The sequence below is a fragment of the Plectropomus leopardus genome, chromosome 14 (genome assembly GCF_026936395.1).
Source record: "Plectropomus leopardus strain MGB_pleo_1.0 chromosome 14, ASM2693639v1, whole genome shotgun sequence".
Lineage (NCBI taxonomy): Eukaryota > Metazoa > Chordata > Actinopteri > Perciformes > Serranidae > Plectropomus > Plectropomus leopardus.
The window spans coordinates 7,648,153-7,667,721 of NC_142189.1; the positions used below are offsets into that span (position 1 = coordinate 7,648,153).

At 39.4% G+C, this 19,569-nt stretch overlaps 1 protein-coding gene across 4 annotated transcripts in view; it reads right to left on the reverse strand.

Moving 5' to 3' along the window:
- Positions 1 to 19,569, reverse strand: part of nin (ninein (GSK3B interacting protein)) — a 37,784-nt gene that overhangs the window by 1,692 nt on the left and 16,523 nt on the right. For 3 of the 4 annotated variants that reach the window (XM_088087592.1, XM_088087593.1, XM_042501023.2), the window contains 22 exons: positions 19,081 to 19,227; positions 18,651 to 18,818; positions 17,995 to 18,131; positions 17,657 to 17,797; positions 17,081 to 17,255; positions 16,778 to 16,888; positions 16,525 to 16,614; positions 16,285 to 16,420; positions 15,990 to 16,111; positions 13,318 to 14,441; positions 10,061 to 12,322; positions 9,609 to 9,707; positions 9,438 to 9,507; positions 8,177 to 8,344; positions 7,974 to 8,090; positions 7,611 to 7,724; positions 6,980 to 7,126; positions 6,641 to 6,820; positions 6,416 to 6,550; positions 6,214 to 6,315; positions 4,939 to 5,031; positions 377 to 490 (listed from right to left, as the gene is read on the reverse strand). In XM_088087592.1, coding sequence (XP_087943718.1) covers positions 377 to 490; positions 4,939 to 5,031; positions 6,214 to 6,315; positions 6,416 to 6,550; positions 6,641 to 6,820; positions 6,980 to 7,126; positions 7,611 to 7,724; positions 7,974 to 8,090; positions 8,177 to 8,344; positions 9,438 to 9,507; positions 9,609 to 9,707; positions 10,061 to 12,322; positions 13,318 to 14,441; positions 15,990 to 16,111; positions 16,285 to 16,420; positions 16,525 to 16,614; positions 16,778 to 16,888; positions 17,081 to 17,255; positions 17,657 to 17,797; positions 17,995 to 18,131; positions 18,651 to 18,818; positions 19,081 to 19,227 — 5,952 coding nt within the window. The remainder of the gene's footprint in view (positions 1 to 376; positions 491 to 4,938; positions 5,032 to 6,213; positions 6,316 to 6,415; positions 6,551 to 6,640; positions 6,821 to 6,979; positions 7,127 to 7,610; positions 7,725 to 7,973; positions 8,091 to 8,176; positions 8,345 to 9,437; positions 9,508 to 9,608; positions 9,708 to 10,060; positions 12,323 to 13,317; positions 14,442 to 15,989; positions 16,112 to 16,284; positions 16,421 to 16,524; positions 16,615 to 16,777; positions 16,889 to 17,080; positions 17,256 to 17,656; positions 17,798 to 17,994; positions 18,132 to 18,650; positions 18,819 to 19,080; positions 19,228 to 19,569) is intronic. The other variant, XM_088087594.1, reaches the window with a different exon arrangement.

Here is a 19,569-nt window from a genome sequence, read left to right on the forward strand (position 1 = left end):
CCTGATTAAGGCCCATTATCCAAAATGTTTTGTTTCTTATAAGCTCTAATGACAACTAATGACAACCACTCAAAGGGATTCAATATCCCTTTGAGTGGTTTTGTTCAAAATTAATACTGGTCCATGTATCATTATCAGATTTTATAATACTCAAAAATCAATATCAGCTTTTAAAACTGTGGTTGTAATATTGTAAATCACAACTTTGCTAAGAAATCAGAACTCCCTACAGTGTTTTTTTTCTTCTACTTATATTTCCATGTATCATTATTTTTGCACTCAATCAAAATTATATGCAGGGAATTTTTATTTTGTTTCCCTTTTTTTTATTAAGCATCAACAAAATAATTCGTTTTGATAATTTTTTTGAACTGACCTGGTCTTTCAGCTGAGCAACCTTCTCTCTGAGCAGCAGTTTGACGTTATGCAGCGACAGTTCAATTTCCCTCATTCGCTCCTCCATATTCTTCATCTTCCTCTCTCTTTCATCCTGGTGAGAAGAAAGTGAGCGATATCAACACATTGCTGAAAATGCGATAAAAGGATGATGAAATTTGAATTTTCTTCCCTTTGATCAAAAATCAAACATGTAGACCACATTCTAATGAGCTAGATGCTTTATTTTGTCTTGATTTCAGCATTAAAATGAATTATGGTACATTTCTAGAGAGGACAATACACTAAAAAAAATAAATTAAAATATAAATAGGTATAAAATTATGCCTTGTATTCCAGATACCTCTACAAAAATAAATTAAAGCATAAATAAAACAAAAACTGATTCTATAAATAGGATAGTTTGGATCTTTTGAATTGGGGTTGTGTGAGGTATTTATCTACGGTCAGTCATGGAGTATCGCTGCTGGTCAGCAGACCCCCAGTTAATGGAAGCAGGCACGAGTACTAACACAGGAAATGAGAAATGTAACACTGTGGATGGGAGCAGCAACAAAACGTTTTTAGCCACATTACAATTCAAATGTACTCTGTAATTTGAAATATTTTCACTGCAGTACCTTGCTGTCAGACAGCGGTTTAAAACAGGGAACTGATGTTATGTCGCTCTCTTCAAAGCCAGACGCCATTTAAAAAAACACTGATTTTACTTAACAGAACACAAGAGTTGCTGTTTTACTGCTACTCTGCTAGGTTATTTTGTTTGTGTTAATGTGTGACTTTGGCATCCGAAATTGTCAGTTCGGATTCACCAAAGTCACGCAATAACACGAACTAACTAACTGATCGAGGCAGCCGTAGACCAGCAGCTCCTGTGTTCGGCGAGGTAAAATTACCATTTTTTTCAATGGAGTCTGGTGGCTTTGACAATAGCACAGATGAGAAAATGAGCCATTTATGGCCTCCCTGTCAGAACGGACTGTGTATCGTTAAAGTAAAGCAGTAAAAATACTCTCAGTACAGTGTGTACTTTAACTGAAAAGGATTTTTTTTAGGTTTTGCTGCTGATCTGTTCACAGGAGTACATTGTTTAGCTTCAGTGTCAGCACTCCTGCGTCTTCAAATTGGGGGTGCGCTGACCACCATCTACTGCACGTTATACACTGACTATAATAAGAACCTAAAATAACCCCACTTCAAAAAATCCTGACTTTACCTTTAAAATAAATAACAAAACAATAAACCAAATAAAATACATTTAAATCTATACATGGTGCAAAAAAAAACAAGACTCACTAAATGACTCAAAAAAACAAAGCACAGATATGACATTAACAGGTCACTGCTGGGGACAAACAATGATTCGGTTTCTAACAACAAACACCAGATAAACATTCAAAGTTGTGTGACGTGTTTGAACAGAAAAAAACCCTCAGAATGATTCACTTTGGTTGTGCAGCAGCAGCAGCAGACACACAAACAACAAAAACAGGTAGTTTGAAGAAACATTCAACTATAGGTAGTGTCAAAGAAGAAACACAGGCATAAACAACAAAAAAACCAAAGAGTTAATGGAGAAATCTCATACTGGACGCGGACAGTAACGTCACCTGGTTGCTTGATTGTTGGAAAAGGCTCAGAGGGCTGTTAGGCACTAACCTCGCCTCAACTTAACACTCCTCGATGATCGTAAGGCAAGCTGTCACACAAGATTTAGCCTCTGAGGATGTTTATATACCCTGTCTCACACAATAATAAACAGCACAAGTGCATAACAGAACAAACAGAAAATATACCCTGCGTTAGAAACATTCCCTGTATTCAAACTACAAAAAAAAAGGATTGGACCCTTTTAACAAAGTGTTTTTGTAGATGTTAAATTTGATATGGCATGTCAGACAACCTTAATTTCAGTGTCACTATTTTATAAAATCCCATTGGGAAAGGAGCCTTGTCTGTGTTTCCCTGCCACCTAGCAGCAGAGGAATACAACTACACATTCATGCCCTTTGAATCAGGCACCACATTTGTTTACAATCTCCTATAAGGATGCAGAACGGACGGCATCACGTGCCGCAGTCAGAATTTGGCTCCAAACGCAGCAGAGGAAGAGGAAGAGGAAGCAAAGAGGCTAAAGTGAAGAGCGAGGAAAGACGCTGGTGTTAGAGTCCACCGATCCGCCGGTAGCTGTCTGCGTGAGCCGCCCGCTGCTCCGGCATCGGCCCCTGGAGAGAAAAGGCAGGTACACTTCACCACGGCTCGACCCTCTCCTCTAACCCTAAAACCCTAATATCTACGATATGAATAAACATGGATAAACAGACAATAAAACCACAAAATTTAAACTTCAGCTCACAATAACATTTCAATACACCATTCTTCCCTTAATGTGATGAAGAATGGCCTTGTGACATAAAACATAAAGATAATCATTTGATTAGCTGTTGCTTTGGTCTGAACGTGTGGACAGCCAATCACATAATGAGCTGAAAAATGTGGTTATATTACATATTTAGTCTGTATGCATTCATTTATATTTATTTACTAATACCTCATTCATTCATCTGTAACCGCCAGTTGATGAACTTTATAAAACTAGCACAAAAACAATATTATTGTACTTGCATATATCTATATCTATATCTATATCTATATCTATATCTATATCTATATCTATATCTATATCTATATCTATATATTTACCATAAGATCCCACTTCATATAACAGCTGTGTATATTATAAATTTATATTGTTTAAGGGGCATTTTATTCTTCTTAAAGAGTACTACTCAGTTTTTAAATGCATGCTTCGTTATGAATGTCTCAAAACACTATAGAAGTGTTTTCACAGGCTGAATTATGAGTTTTGAGAGAAGTGGGCATTCGGGAGGCTGGGGGTGAAATCAAATCAGAGTTGGATTCTTGCATAATATCACAAATTCAGCTACCTCGAGGCCCTCAGAAATGACTCAGCATTGTAGCCAAACAGTTTCTTTATCATGATATATACTGTTACTGTAATATAAAATCAGGTGTACAGTGATTAAAGATTTGGCCATATGAAATTGCTAGAGTGTCCCTTCAAAGTATGTGCCATCAAGACTAAGAGAAAAATATCTTGCTATAGATAAAAGCATCATACTTTATACGGATAAGAAACTATGTATTAGTTTTTTCGTGACCTCAATCTGACATACAATGCCATAGACATATAACAGACATATTTTTGTTTAGATTATTTTGTATTATTTATATATATTTGTTTATATTTATGTGAGGCTGTGTTTAATTTAATTTAATTTAATTTAATTTAATTTAATTTAATTTAATTGCCATTGTCAAACTTCTCCCAGAACATTAAATAGGCCTTGATTGATTGGTAGGGATATGATCAATAATCTAAATAATCCCAAGAGATCAAGTAAAAAATAAAAAAACAACTAAAATGACATAAAACAGCATAAATATGTAGTATAAACAAACATGATATTACATGGGATCATCTTCTCCTTTCAGTACATTTATGGTAAACCTGGTGATAACTAGTAGTGTCATGCTGCAGATAAAATAACAATAAAAAGTCAGATGCTAATAAAATACACTGACACAGGGATGACTTAAAATCTACACCTATCTAGTCGGGGAGAGGTGGAGGTTTGTGTGACATGACTGTGACAAAAGGTGACAAATGGAAAAACAGCCCGCGGGGCCACACCCAGAAGATCACAACACTGCAGCTACTTCAGTCCCGAGATGGAAAATTAAATAAAGACGGTGAGTTCAGAAACACACAGGCACCACAGACTAAACACCAAACCCAAAAAGTAAACACAACACATAAATGACATAAGGAGGTGAGGACAGACAGGTGCGGAGATGGATCTGCGACAGCCACCAAAACAAGGAGCACTGCAAAGCCACGTTCAAAAAAAAGGTCATGGCAAATAAAAATAAATGACGATTATCACTAAAACGTGATGACACTCAACTCAGGTGACATGAGACACTGTAAAAAGCAATGTATTACTTATTGTCACTTTAATGCGGAACATTTTAGTTAGTGTTTGCTTTTCTTAAGATTTGGAGCCAAATTTAACAAATACAAAGCACCTGAGTTGAGTGATTTGCTTTCCATACTTAAGTGAAAGAAATACAATGGGTGCGTTTACATTTAACTCCCATTATATCCCAAAACACTTCCAACAGGTTCCCATATTATAGCCATTACTGATGCATTTATGATAAAAAAAACAGATGGCTATAATGTGACAAAAGAAAATGACAGTGTGAGAAAAATGGCAGGAGATGAATAGAAAACCAAACTGTGCAATGATGCAATGGCACTAAATCTTTGCTCTTTCTAAAATTTCAAAGCAGACTCAGAAAAAAATGTATTTTAAAAAGAACTAATTTGTTTATCCTGTAGGTGTTGATGTAATTTAAAAGCCTACCGGAGTCAAAATTAGACAAGCAGCTTATGTGTTTTTATAAACATGTATTCACCAGCGTCTGCTCTCAGGGAAGGTGCAGGTTGTACCGTACCTGCATGTTATCTGGATCTTCTCCACGGTGCTGTCCTCTGGGCATCCTGTGAGGTGAGGGAGGCAGAAGTCCGACCAGCTGAGCCTGAAATGCCTGGACAAAGTAGAAAAACAAGTAAGAGAAGATGAATTATATATAGCATGAAGCCATTTTATCTAACAGTAACCTCATCTCAGTTTTAATTTCCTTCTTTCAAAAGAAATCTGACAGTCGCTTGAAGGGAAATTCAAAAGTTGTAGCCAGAAATAGTGAATATAAGCAAAAAAACATAAACATTAACCCTTTGAAACTTGTGCTGGGTTTAGATGCCTTTTACAAGTCTTTGAATGTTTTAACCGTGAACAAATTGATTTTATTTCTTTAAAAAAGGAAAAAGTATGGAGCAACTTGGTAAGAAATGCAAGAATTAAGTAGATTTAGATTTTTTTTTAAAGCTAGGGGAAAATGTCCATTCAATGATATTCATAATTATTAGAATTGTGTATTTAAAATTACGTTACAGAATGGTTAATATCTCTAGGGCACTTTTTTCAGGTCATAATCTAGTTTTTTTTCCCCCTTTTTTGTGCTAAATTTCAGATAAATTATTTTTTTCCCATGATTTTGTGCTATTCTGGACAATTTTTCCTTAAGTTTCTCATTGCCTTCTCACCATGTTTTTAACAAAAAACAAGCATCAATGTCAAAAATCAATGTGCTCAGGCCTCAAGGGGTTAAGGCACCGGTTCTAAAACTATGATACATATATTTGTGCTGGTACGCAACTTCCATCTAGTGGTAGGAAGAGGAATGTGCAGAATTAAATAAAAAAAATGTAATTGAGAAATTTAAATGTTGATAATTCCATCAAAATACTATAACATCTGTCACGGAAATAAAAAAATGTATCTATTTTTAAATATTTATTTTTTACTCAATACTTTCTGTTTTAAAAAAATGCTCCCTAACAACATTTCTGTGGTAACGGCTTTTTATTGTGCAATATTTGCAGGACCGTGTTGGTGAAAATGCAGTGGCTTGCATGACTTAGTAAATGAGTGGAGTACCAGCTATTAGTTGTAGAAATACAGTGTGACTGCAGCTAACAAAAGTCAAAAATAAATGCTCTTTTGGTTAGGAATAAACCTGCTTCTGCATGAACTGTCCATAGCTGAGTAGAGAAGACCTTTGCTATTGTATTCTAATGTCAAACTTGGTACTTAGAGAGCTTAAAGGTGGTGGTGTAAAATACATTTTATCTCAAAACTATTATAATAAGAGGGGGAAAGATGGTACCTCTAGCAGCTGTGTAGACAGTCGAGCCATTTGGGCCTTTAGCACCTCATTCTCTTGTTGAAGGCCGTCCAGCTCTGTGTGTCCTTGTCCTGCTTCATGGCCCTGAAACACACACACAGCACATAAGAATTTAAACCACATAATCAACTTGCTTTAGAAAAAAAGTAACAAAGGTTATCTGTTAGAGGACTGCAGATAATACCTTGGTGAGCTCCTTTTGTGCCTCGAGCTCCTGCTTCAGGGAGGCGTTCTCCTGCTCCAGGGCCTTCACCAGCGAGGACTGACTCTGCTGTGTGTGCTGCTTCAGGGACAGGATGGTGGCATCAAGCTGACGGACCTGACGGTTTATAGATGAGTGACAGAGAGAGAAAATGAAGCACTGTAGATTTTCAACATTTATTACAGTTTACTGTAGTCCTCGACTCACTTTTTCTCTGGACTGCACCAGGTCTCCTTTGACGTTCTGAACTTCAGCCTGAAGCCTCTCGTTCTCCTGCCTCAGCAGCTGCTGCTCCTGGTCCACCAGCCGAGACATCTCGTCTCTGTACAGCTTCTTGCTTGGACTCTGGACGCCACTCGAGTGAAAGGCCATCTCCAAAATGTGGTTCTGTAATAGACAGGCGAAAATCAAGACTACTATAGAAAATGTGCTCCCTTGCAATTTTCAAACATCACTTTCTAAACAACCCAAATAATATTCATTCTTTTATGTTTTTGATTCACTTAATTGTGTGGTTTTTAGTTCTCTAATTGAAAAAATTCTTACTTTTTCATTGACATTCTGCAGCTGTTTGTGCAGCGCTGCGAGTTCGTGTTTGAGGGAGTCCCTCTCTTGCTGCAAAACACGGAGGTCCGACTTAAGATGAGCACTTTGATGGTTCATAGCCTGAAGAGTTTCATCCACTGCCTTCACCTTGAGTGGAGGAAGGAATGCATTTAGTCCAGAGTAAAGGTCAAAACATATTATTTTCTACGTGCCACCGACAAAGACGAGACACACACAGACACTCATAGACTGGCTGCAGCGCTGCACTGCTACACGTCAGGTCATGGTCCTATCGCCAGCCTTAAAGCCCCTGAACAAACATGTTTTTTCTCCACTTGCTGCCTGCTTGTTCATCCTGGCTCACTATAAGTGGCTCAACTCCTCTTCTCACCACTTGCCATTGCTCTCTCTTGTCAATCTTGTCATTACAAATACAATGGCAAAAAATATATTTAATTAGTGGGTGTCCAGGCAGGATTTTAAGCAAATGCAAAGGTGGAAAATTATGCACGGTGTTTAACTCTTACAAATCGGTTTAATTATGATGAATGTTACTGTTAAATGCTTTAAAATAATGACAAATAGCCACTGATTGACACAGATGATTCTGTGTATTACGGCACACTCTTACCCTTTCTTGAGCTTTGGCGAGCTGGTTGCTGAGGCCCTGAGTCTCCTTATCCGTGCTCCTCCGCTCCTCTACCAGGTGGCTGAGTTGACTCTCCATTGAGTCTACTTTGATCGCCTGAGAGACAAAAAAATTATCTTTGATGTAAATCTTCACTGCTAAAGCTTGATCACACCAAAATATCTCAGCAGATTACAGTAAATATTTCTCAAGCACTTTATTTTGTCGTTGAAGGTTAAAAAATTCATACATTCTTGCATTTGACTAAGTCATTTCATAGCAAGTGCACGTGGTGTTAACTTTTTTATCGCTGTATGTCACTTCACTGCATCTTTCATTAACCCCATCATATGTCCTGATGCTCACCTTCTCTCTGAGGCCACAGAGCTGCTGTGACAGCTGGCTATTCCTCTGCTCCAGCTGTGCAGTGTCCTCCAGAGCTTTGGTCAGCTCTGCCTCCAGAGCAGACACACACGCTGCCAGCTAACGAAAAACAGCCACCGATTAACTACCCGCTACGACCACCACGGCACCAAGATCACCCTCAGTCTGTTCTTAAAACTGTTTACCTTGTTTTTCTCCTCAGCGGTCAACGCCTCCCTCCTCTCGTTCTCCTTTATCAGCTCTGCCAGCTGCTGCCGCAGATTCTCCATGTCAGAAAGATTTTGGGCATTTTTCTCTGACAGCAGCCCGTTCTCATCCTCGAGCAGCTCGCTCTGCAAACGCAGCTCTGAAATCTGCAGAGAAGATAAACAAACATCTTAAGTGCTTCTGAATGACGAAGGAATTATCTGTGTGGAAACAAATTTGACACCAGCGGAGAATGACAGCGGAGCGGACACAGCTGGAGACACCGTTATTTAATTTTGTTTTTGAGCGCGACAGCGGCATCCCTCCAGCGTGTGGCGCTCTAGTCGACCTCCTGTAGCGCCTATGCCAAGGGCCGCCCTGAACAGTGTATTTCCTCCTCATTGACTGATGATCCAAATAAGTCGTTAAATGTTTCTCCTGTTCCGTTTTTTTTAAACAATGCCGCTGAGAGGGTCTGAAAAGCTGCTAAATAGCATAAAAAAATCAGCACGTTAGTAGCCCTTTCCTCCTGTCAAAAGAAAAAGAAAGAATGGGGGAAACCCTGCTGCTGACTGATGACATGGTTTGGACTGATCTAGCAGCAGCAATTTGACACACAGCGTAATGCAGTGAGTGTAGTACTGGCGGAGTGAAATCATGGGCAAAACGGGCAAAATCAAAGCAATTTATGCTCATTATTATCATTTTTTTTTATCGGCCAAAAATTAAATTATCGGTATGTATCGGTACAAGTCCCATTATAGGGCAGATAATTAGCGTCCCTACTAAAGACTCTTCTATGAACATCTATGTGAGTCAGTAAGTAGGTCCTCCACAGCTGAAATCTATATATAAAAAAAGGATGTATTGCCATGACATTTTGTAGACATTCATTGTATAGCAGAGGATGAAACCTCTGTCGTCTATTTTAATTTATCTATTCTAGTTTGTCTTTTAATTTATTCTTTCATTGTGTCTCGATCTTGCTTAATTCTCTTATTAGTACTAACCTATTTTGTCTGTGTTTACTGCTAATGACACATGCTGGAGGCATCACCTGTATGACCAAAATGACCACAAAATGTTTATCTTGCTCCTTGCCACTTCATTTGTTGCTTTCAAATATTTAATAAAACGTTTCTGGTGGAACCACAGTTTAGTAGCCTATCCCTAAATCACTGCTATGCTACCTGCAGATGCCATTGCCGCAGTCAAAAGTTACGACACAAAAATAGCAGACTTCCATTTTTCATTCAGTACCTGCTTCTTGAAATTCTCTGCTGCCTTTTGAGCAGCAATCTTCCCTTTCTTCAAGTGCTCCAGTGTTTGTCTAGAACCAAACATTAGAAGAAAATGTTAGCATACGAGACAAAATAAAAATGAGCAGAGGTCATTATTAAATGTGTTCATATTAAATGTGTTGCTTCTTACACCAACTCTTCCTGAACCTCCTTCAAGTCCTCCTCCTTCAATGCAGCAATCTTTTGTCTGAGAACGAGGTTTTCTTCAGCAAGACGACTCGCTTCAGATCTATAAACAAACAAACATACATTAAAGACTCCAGTAAACCTACACGTCAGAATACTCATTAATAATGCAGTGGGATGATGCATAAAGAGTGTCTTGCTATATATTGATTAAAAGCATCTTATTCTACGATTTGCACACATTGAACTCTTTTCCGCTGGAGATATACAGGGATCAAAGCAGCACGAGTGATCAAGATCTGTTGCATTGCACAAAGGGTTGAGGAGCCTAATCACAGGTAGGACAAACAGCTCTATGTTTTGCTTGGGAACAACTGGAGGAGGGCTCTTAAAATTCAAAGCACCACAAGGATGGGAGGGGGAGTCACAGGAGACATGGGTTTTTCTCCATGTTACCTATGAGCCTGTGTTGTCTCATTTAACGACTGCGACTCATCCTGTAGCTCTGTGATGGCTCTGCGAAGTTCAGTGTTTTGCTTCTCAAACTCCACACAGCTGTCCTCCAGATCTGCCTGAACTTTATCGGGGAGAGACTCCTCCATGGGGCTCTCCAAAGGTCCAGCGTCTGAGTGTGTGGCTGAAAGAATCTCACTCTGCCTCTCTAATTCACTAAACAACTCCGACAGCTTTCTGTTCTCCTCTCTCATCCTGCTGATTTCATCCACCAGAGCAACCTGTTGATCTTTATAATCATGGAAAAAGTTCATCCTGCTTTCAAGGCTCCAAACTCTCCTCTCGAGTTCACTGTTTTGGTCCTTCAGTTTGGCATTTTCACACATGCAATCTTCATATCTGATCTGAAGATCTGTCATCGTTAAGGCCTTCATCTCCAGCTCTTTGACGTGCTCCATCAAGAGCAGCACTTTAACTTTGAGGCTGTAGTTTTCCTCCAATATCTGGTGGCCAGTTTTGATTTTTTCAGTATTGTGGGCCAGAAGATTCTCCAGTATTTCTGTCTTCTGTTGCAGCAGAGAAATCTTCTCATGTAGGAGGATGTTCTCCTCTGTGGTGGTGTTGTGCAAAGTCTGCAGTTTAAGGAAAGAGCATTCTCTGTCTTCGCAAACTTCATTCGAAGTTTCCAGACAATCATGTGCACATTTATCCTTTATTTTAGTGGTTAAATGTTCCCAGTCTAGTTCAGAGTCCTGTCCGCGACTGTGAGACTTTTTTGGTAAACATGTAACCTCAGCATCCTCCAGAGACGGTTCATCTGGGTCACCTGTCTCCTCCAGCATAGAGGGATCAACCGCAATCTCATGACAAGGTTCGTCTTCATGTGAGCAGCTTTCATTTTTCAAAATTTGTACATCTTGAGGTTTAATCTCCTCCTCACATGATTCAAAAGCTACTTTAGTCTCACCATCTTCACCTTCAAACGCCTCGAGGGATGAGACATCGTGCAGCATCTCCTGAGAATCTGCTTCGCTTTTTGGTTCAACATTTGAATTATTGTCAAAAGACGTTGATTCGGGGTCTTCATGTTCCATTTCTGCAAGACAACAGCTTACTTCGGGGTCTATTTCAACGTCCTCAGGGCTTGGATCCTCGTTCTGGCAATCTTCAGGAATAGCAACAACTTTATTTATTTCTGGCATGTTGTCGTCCTGATCATCACCGGTAGGAGTGATCCCTTCATCGCATTCATTATCAACATTTTTGATATTTTCAGGGTCTCCATCTACTAAATCAAGTGCCTTATTCTCTACTTTTTCTGTTTCCTGTTCTTCATCCATTAATGTATTTATTTTGTTCGATTCTTCCATTTCTTCTTCTGTTGCCTTTTCTGCACAGGAAAAAACCTGATTTAACTCCATCTCTAGCTCTTTAATTCTGATTTTAAGCAGATTTATTTCCTCTATAAGCTCTTCTCCTTCATTCTGTGGATTCTTTTCTAACTTCTCCTCAAGATCAGATACATGCTCTTGAAGTTCCTTCCTCTCAAGCTCAAAGTCCACTGCTGCCTGGTTGAGCAGCATCTCTAGCTCCTCGATCTTTATCTTCAAATCGTCGCGCTCAGTCAACAGTTCAATCCTCTCGTTAATCTGCCTCTCTGAGATGGAAAGCATCTGGCTGTATTTCGCCTCAAGCTCTGCCTGGTTGCTCAGAAGTTCTTCCCTCTCCTGTTTAAAATCGTCCACAGTTTGATTCAGCAGGAGCTCTGTCTCCAGCGCTTTCTTCTCAGACTGAGCGAGATGCTCGTCTTTGGTTTCCAAGCTTCCTTGGAGGCGGTTATGGAGGTCATTCAGCTGTTTACTCAGCTCGATCTCTTTCGTCTGAGCCGCACTGATACAGTCATCTAGCTCCTTTTGCAGCTGCTGGTTTTTCAACACAAGTTCTGCAATTTCTTCTTTATGAAGACTCTCAAGCTCATGTCGTTCTTTCGTCCACTCTTGATTCAGACTCTCTCTTTCTTGCTCCATGGCCTCCTCCATCAGTCTTCTTTGTCCCTCTGCGTTCTCAACGGCCTCCTGTAGCTGCGCCTCCCAGTAAAGTTTCTGCTCGACATGACTTTCAGAAATAGCTTTCAGCTCACTTTGGTAATGCTGCTCAAGCTTCAAAACATCAGCCTGAAAACGCTCTGCAACAGATTCTTGATCTCCTGAGAAACGACTCTCCACTTCCTTGATTCTCTGGGTGAAGCTGATCTCGATTTCCCTCCTGCACACGGTTATTAAATGATTGTTACAGCAACAGTTATGAACTCTTAGCCCAAGTTAAAAAAATGTTTAAAAAAACTTGTTAAGCCCATTAGTAAGCCTGTCACAATAACTATTCCTGTTGGACAATGTATCGTCCCTGAAATAATTGCAATAATAATCAATGTCACTTTGAAACCATTTTGTGCCACTGATATAATAATATTCTAATAATGCAAGTACATCCTTTAAAAGAGCAATGAACCTTAAATTATTAAGACTATTCAGACAATAGAATCAGAACAGGGTTCTAACAGCATCATGCAAGTTATATTTAATTTTTTTTAATGCCAATCAAAATAAAAAATTATTACATAAAAAAAAAAACAACAACAACAAAACAAAAAAAAATCCATGACCCAACACCTATTAGTAAATATTAGGGATAATTTTGCCCAATTGTTTATTATTATTTATAACTTAAACATGACTTTTTTTGTCTCATGGTGGCGACGAGACGAGAGTAAAACAGAACTGGTGAATACTTCATGTTTGTTGGCAGGTTCTCTTGGCAATTGGGCTTCATGCCATTGTGCCAAGTTTGAAAACATTTTGCACAAAATACATAGGGCCTCGTATGCATTGCCTTGTGCTGGCTTTATCAATGCCGTGAAATCTTTGTTAAATAGCTAATTTTTGTAGAATTTGCACCTTCTGCCGACGGCTAGCGAGCGGACAGTGGGTCCTCTGCTCTGAGCAGACTGACTAAAAAAACTAAATGTAAGTGCTGCTGGTTCCACTACACTGACTGAAGTGACGTTAATGCAAGTGGAATTCAAACCAGTTAAGGTCCCATTTCTAGATTAATGGATTCAATGCCTTTTAAGACTTTTTTTGGATCGTCTTTGAAGTGTTTTATTTTATTTTTTTGATCATCGTGACAGGCCTAGATCATTTGAAGAGGATGCATGTTAAAGACAAACCAAGTTTTACTGATCAAAATCTCAAATATCTCACCTCTCCTGAGCGATGTCCTCCTGTAGTTTGTCCAACATGCTGCTGAGAGTGTCCCTCTCTTCATTGTGTCTGTCAGTCAGCTCCTTCATGGCTTCCCGGTGGCTCTCCTCTAGATGAGCCCTCTCCTCTGCCATCAAGCGCTCTACTCTCTTCTCCTCCTCCTCTCTCTCAGTCTCAAGCTTCTCCCTCTCCTCATTCAGCCTGTCCTGGACCATCCCTTCGTAATCCTCCTCCAGCTGCAGTCTCTCCCTCTCCCACTCCTCCTTCATCTTCTTCTCCCTCTGCTCAAACATCTCCTGTACCTGCAACCTTTCTTGAAGCCCTCTTTCGAGCAGAGCCTCCTCCTGACGCTCCTGGAGTTGGGCTCGCTCGCTCTCCCACTGCTCCCTGAGCTTGGCCTCCTTCTCCTCTTGCTCCCGGACAAGTCTCAACATCTCTTCCTCCAGCACCACCTGCAGGGACTCATTATTCTGCTCGTCCAGCTGAGCCCTCTCTTTCTGCCACTGCGCTGTCAGCCTCTGCACAATCTCCTCACGCTCCTCCTCAAACCTAACCTTTGCCTCCTCTAGTCTGGCCTTCAGATCCTCCTCATGGCTCTGCTGCAATAGCTCCTTCTCCCTTTCCCAATCACCGAACAATCTCCTCTCCAACTCAGCCTTTTCTTCCTGCAGTTTATTTCCCTCCTCTTCCAGTTTGGCTTCACAGAGCTCTACATGCTCTTCTTCCAGCTTCATAATCTCATTTGTGTGTTGTTTCCTCAGCTCCTCCATCTCATTGGCGAGGTTTTCGTCCGTCTCTGCCTGCTGGGCTTCGAGGGTCTTCAGCTGCTCCTCCAGGTCTGCAGTGTAGGTGTGGGCCTCCAGCAGCTGTTGTCTGAGAGTTCCCACTTCCTCCTCTTGCAGATTCTCGAGCTCCTCTCTCTCCTCGGCCTGCTTCTGCTCCAGAGAAGTCCGCTCCAGCTCAGCCCGCTCCAGCTGCTTCTGGAGCTCCTCTCTGTGGCTCCGAATGCTGGCCATCTCCTCCCTCAAAACCTGGATCTCCTGCTGGTACTGGAGGGTTAAGGCAGCCTTCTGTTCTTCATGACTTGCCCTCTGCTTTCCCACCATCTTATCAAATTCATTGATCTGTGGTGATATAAAGAATGAAGAGGAATTAAATTAACAGTTTAACTTTTTTGTTTGTAGGAATGCATTATTTATTTATTTAACTTTTCTTTATACAGCTAATCTCATTGAGACACGGGGTCTCCTTCTCAAGAAAGACCTGTTTCAGACAACATACAGATAAGAAGATCCATATCACCTCATATTTGTATGCTAAATGTAAAGCTACAGCCAGCAGCCAGTTAACTTATAATAAAGGCTGGAAACTCAGAAACAGCTAGCCTTGCTCTGTTCAAACATACCAAAATCCAACAACCAGCTGTTAAATAGCAAGCTGTTTCTCCTGTTTGCAGTCTTTATTTCAGGTAAACGAAGCTAATAAGACCATTTACAGACCAATTAAACAGTACATATCTATGACCAAAATGCCATACAGTATATTGACTCTATTCACAATATTGGTATTACATAGATATGTATCCCAGTTCCTCCTGGGTCTAGTTTTTTTTAATATGAATGAAAAAAAATGAAAAAAAAAAAACCCAATGTACAATTAATACATTTGGTAAATGCTTGCTTCTGATTGGCCGCAGGGTGTCATTTAATTTTTGATATAAAGTGCCCCAAGAATGAGTCCTAAAACCCGGAAATAAGTTTGCATTTCAGCACTCCAGGTTCCCTCGAGATAAGGTCTGTGTTCAACACAGGCTGAGGACTTTCATGTTTCATTATACAACATAAAATACTTCAGTAAATACCCCACGGTGAACTTTAAAGGTTTTATGTGTCTTAAAACAAGGTGGTTGGTAATAAATGGTTAAATGAGACTACAGAACATCATCAAGCCGAACACAGCTTCACAGCCCCGCTGTATTATTAACGTTAAGTCATGCGGCTGTGGTGCAGTTTGTTTAAAGCCTAATGTGAGCTTTTTACTTTAGGTGATTGCACTGAGGCTTCAAATTTTATAAAAGTGGCGTTATTTGTGAAGATTATCTTGCTAAACAAAAGATGTAAATATCATACATGTTTGTTGCCACAGAGCTTATTTTCATATGTTAAATAAGGCGTAATGTTTGTTCATGATCAATATTGATTTGGGGACTGTGACATGGCTGGATAGCTTGCTAGTCTTGTTTTTAAACATAATGTCAAATTATATTTACTGTCTGTCAACCGTATGCAATGTTATTGACTTTGAATCATGCTAGAAAAACATCAGCTTTCTGGCTAATGTCTGAGCCAAAGGGTTGTATGAGCTTTGTGGACTAGAAATGTCTCCCGTTGACATTCGCGTTGTCTTCCTGTAAGAATCTTTTGGGGCGGTGATGATTGTTCCAGGGATTTGGTAAACCCTCAGATGTTACCAGGGAAACGAAGTTATGGCTTAGGAAAAAAAAACCCACAGATTTTAATTTTAAAATGCATGAAAATATAAAATAAGGGTCCTCTTTTTTTCTTTGGAAAGTGACCAAAGTATAAACTGGATAATGCTATTTGAGATGCCCGTAATAAGGAATTAATGGCCTCCATGTCTGACATTATCCCTCACGTATGTGTGACACTAACTTTGCTTTCCAGCTGGTTTCGCAAGTCCTCCATTTCCTGAAGGTGTTGCTCCTTCAGCTGCTCCAGCATCATCTCTGCCTCCAGGCTCATGCTGAAGGGCTGAACCTCCTCTGAACCGATGCCTGCAAAAAGTCAGAAATGGGTTCAGCTAGTGACATTTCACATAACGTCTCCTCGTTTCTATGCAGAATGTTTATGTACTGATTGTTGTCATGAACAGATGTAGTTAGGACTCTCTAATTAGCTCTCTAGGGGCTGTATGTGTGTATATATGTATGATGTAATTATTAATTACCTGGATCAGACTCCATGCCGGGGCTTTTACTCTCCAGCTCTTCAGAGAGAGGTTTGTGGCACGGCTGATGAACTCGTCCAAGACTGTGAAACTCCTGTAACTCGGACTGCAGCTCATCAATACGATCCTGCAGCTCCTACCGAAGGAAAGCACAAGTTAAACATGCATTTGACATCAAGTCTGTAAAGACAAAATCACTGTCACCACTACAGGTCTGTTCATGTATGGACATGCGTTTACCCTGTACTGAGCTTCGTAGCCGCGGCGTATTTCTTTAATGCGCTCCTCTTGAAGGAGAAAGTCTGCACTGCCGGGATCCAGGTCTCCAAACTAAAGAAAGGAAGGCAGAAGAGGAAAGAGAGAACACGGGAAAAAAAATCATTAACACAAAAAGCAGGCGGATAAACACCACAACAAACAATGACAACAAATGTTTGAATAGAGAAAATCAGTATTGAAATAATGGACAAAATTTATAATATATCTTTTTTACCTTTTCTTTCATAACATTGTCCAAACTTGTCTGGAGTTTTGTATTTTGGTTTTGTGCCTCCACTAGTTTTTCAGTGGTGTCCAGCAACTCCATTTCAAGGCGTCTGTTTTCCTAAAAAAAAAAAAAAAAAAAAGATACTGTCAACATATGTTTAAAATTAATTTTTATCTTTTCATTTTGTATAATGATCATGATAATTATGAAATGTTTGGTAAGAAAAATGAGGCCATGTAAAGGTTCATCAGTGAGTGATTTATGCTTCGATAAACAGTATCAAAACTCATCTAAACACAGTCGTGGTACCTTCACAGAGATGGAAAGGTGGTCCCTGAGAAAAGATTCGTCCTCTCTGATCTTTTCAACCTCTGCTTCCAGTTCTTTACGCTGCACGTCGGCCTGCTGCTGCATCTGGTCCATCTCCTTCATCAGCTCCGATCGCACTGCTGTGAGCTTCTCTTTGTGCTCCTGGTCCAGCTTCCTGTAGACATTTAGGCACACAGACAACAAACAGAGTGTAATGCTGACAAAGAACACTATAACACCGACTCTCTGACTTTGAGTTTAGCAGGTTATTATGGTTAAATAAATAAAATGTAGCATATATATGAGGAAATGTAACATGAAAGTATAGAAAACTAATTCTGAACAGCTGCTGTCCTAATGAATAAACTAGAAGATAAATTGTGACAGCTATAACCCTGCTTTATTTTTTATCCTTAAATTCTAACTCAGGAATGAGGCCTGAGATGTACGGAAGAAAGAAGAGTCTATTAAACATGATTAAAATTATTCTGTACACCTTAAATGGATTGAGGCCTTTTGCTGTTATAAAAGTTGGAGAAGCAAAAGGGGACAGGTGAAATGTGAGGGGTAAATTACCTGAGATTGAGGTTGTTCATGTGCTCGATGGCAGAGTGACGCTCATCCACTTCGGCGGCAAGTTGAGTTTTTAGTTTCTCTGCTTTTTCCAGGTCAGATCGGATTTTCTCTTTCTCTCTGAGTTCTCTGTCGACACGCTCCCTGACAAAAGAAAAAAACGACCAATGATTATACAAAGATTTATCTATGACACAGGACGACAGGAACCAACCAACTATAATGCTACAGATGTTATTTCAGACTAACAGTTTCAAAATGTATTTGCACAAAATGTTTTTATCAAATACAAATGAAGAGCATTAATATGAGAATAAGCTGCATTGGTGACTCATACTCACAGAAGATATCTGATCTCAGCTTTGAAACTCGCCAGCGCTGCTTGGTGAATCCCATTCTTAGTCATGAGCAGCTCATTCTCAAGAGCCAAAGTGAGATCACTGAGGCTCAGTTTTCCATCTAGGTCAAAATTTAAAGCCTGCAAGAAATAATAATAATAATAATAATAATATTAATAATAATATAAATCTTTCATTTGTCTTTTTGAAAAATGCTAGAAAAGCATTTACTTATTTGAATCATAGAGTAAATACAAAAAAAATGACAAACTTTCTGTCATCAGCTGCCTCAGACAGTGTATTAGGGCCATTAAGTATAAATTAATAAAAAATGTAAAAGTATGGAGCCAGGGGATGGGGTAATATCCCAAGAAAAAAACTCAGAGATTAAAGTTGTAGATTTATGCAATAAAAACTTGAATATTCTGCAAAATTACTTTTACTTTTACTTTTACTTGTAATTTCATGAGAAGAAACTCACAAATATATTTTTTAACCTATCACGCTACAGACAATGCTGCTTGCCATTTATTAGGCTTGCAGTGGATGACCTAATCAAACTTGTGTGTCAAAATGTACAAATTAAAGAAATTCATGAATCTGAAATACTGATAATAATTAACACTAAAGGCCACAGTCACAATTAGCAGAATAATTACCTGCAGGATCTCAATGCTGTTTTCTATTCCCTCTTCTATCCAGGCATCCAGGATGTATTCGACCGGAGTGAAACCGCTTCCGTCATCGAGGGTGGAGAAGAGACGCATGCCGATGGTGCTGGTCAGGGCAGAGGGAGTGGCTATTCTGCGGCCTCCCTCATCAAAAGGCTGTACGGGGGGAAAAGTTTGGGTTTTTACTGGAGAAAACTGAGTTAATCTCCAAAATTCAAATGCAACCTGAGACATAAATTTCAATGATTCTATGAGAGAGAAACTACAAATAAACATGTTTTTGGCAACCGTTAATTTGTTTACTGCATGGTTATATTTTCTTCAATAAAGCGTGCACAGATAAAACAAAAGCAAATATACTGACAACAAGGGAACTGCTCCGCATCTAGTTACCTCGTCAAGCTCAGTAAACAAATACCTGAGTGGAGAGGTGTCGTTTCAGCTGTCTGTACGGCGTGGAGGCGGACGGCGTGGGAGGTTTGTTGAGGCTTACAACGCTGGAAACAAACTCCTGAACATTCATCACTCCATCACCAGTTAGACTCTGGAGTGCATCCATATTTATCTGAAAAATAAATTAATGTTTGAAGTAGCAACATTAGCTGGTGCAGGTGAAACAATGAAGCAACTGCAGAGGGCACATGCAGATAGATGAATATAGCCTTTTTTTACTAATGATAAGTTAAAAAAAAAACATTTATAAGAACTTAAATTTCTATTCTTGCACAAAATATAGAAATTCAAGCAATTTCAATGATCCGTGCCTATTTACGTGTATTTTTACCTATTTAAAAAAAAAAAAAAAGGTAAGGCTTTTTTTCCTCAGTTTCATAAACTTTAAAGGATTCAAGGACCTGTGTGAACTCTTCACAAGACTTTTGTTGCAAAAATGTATTTTAAATTGTGT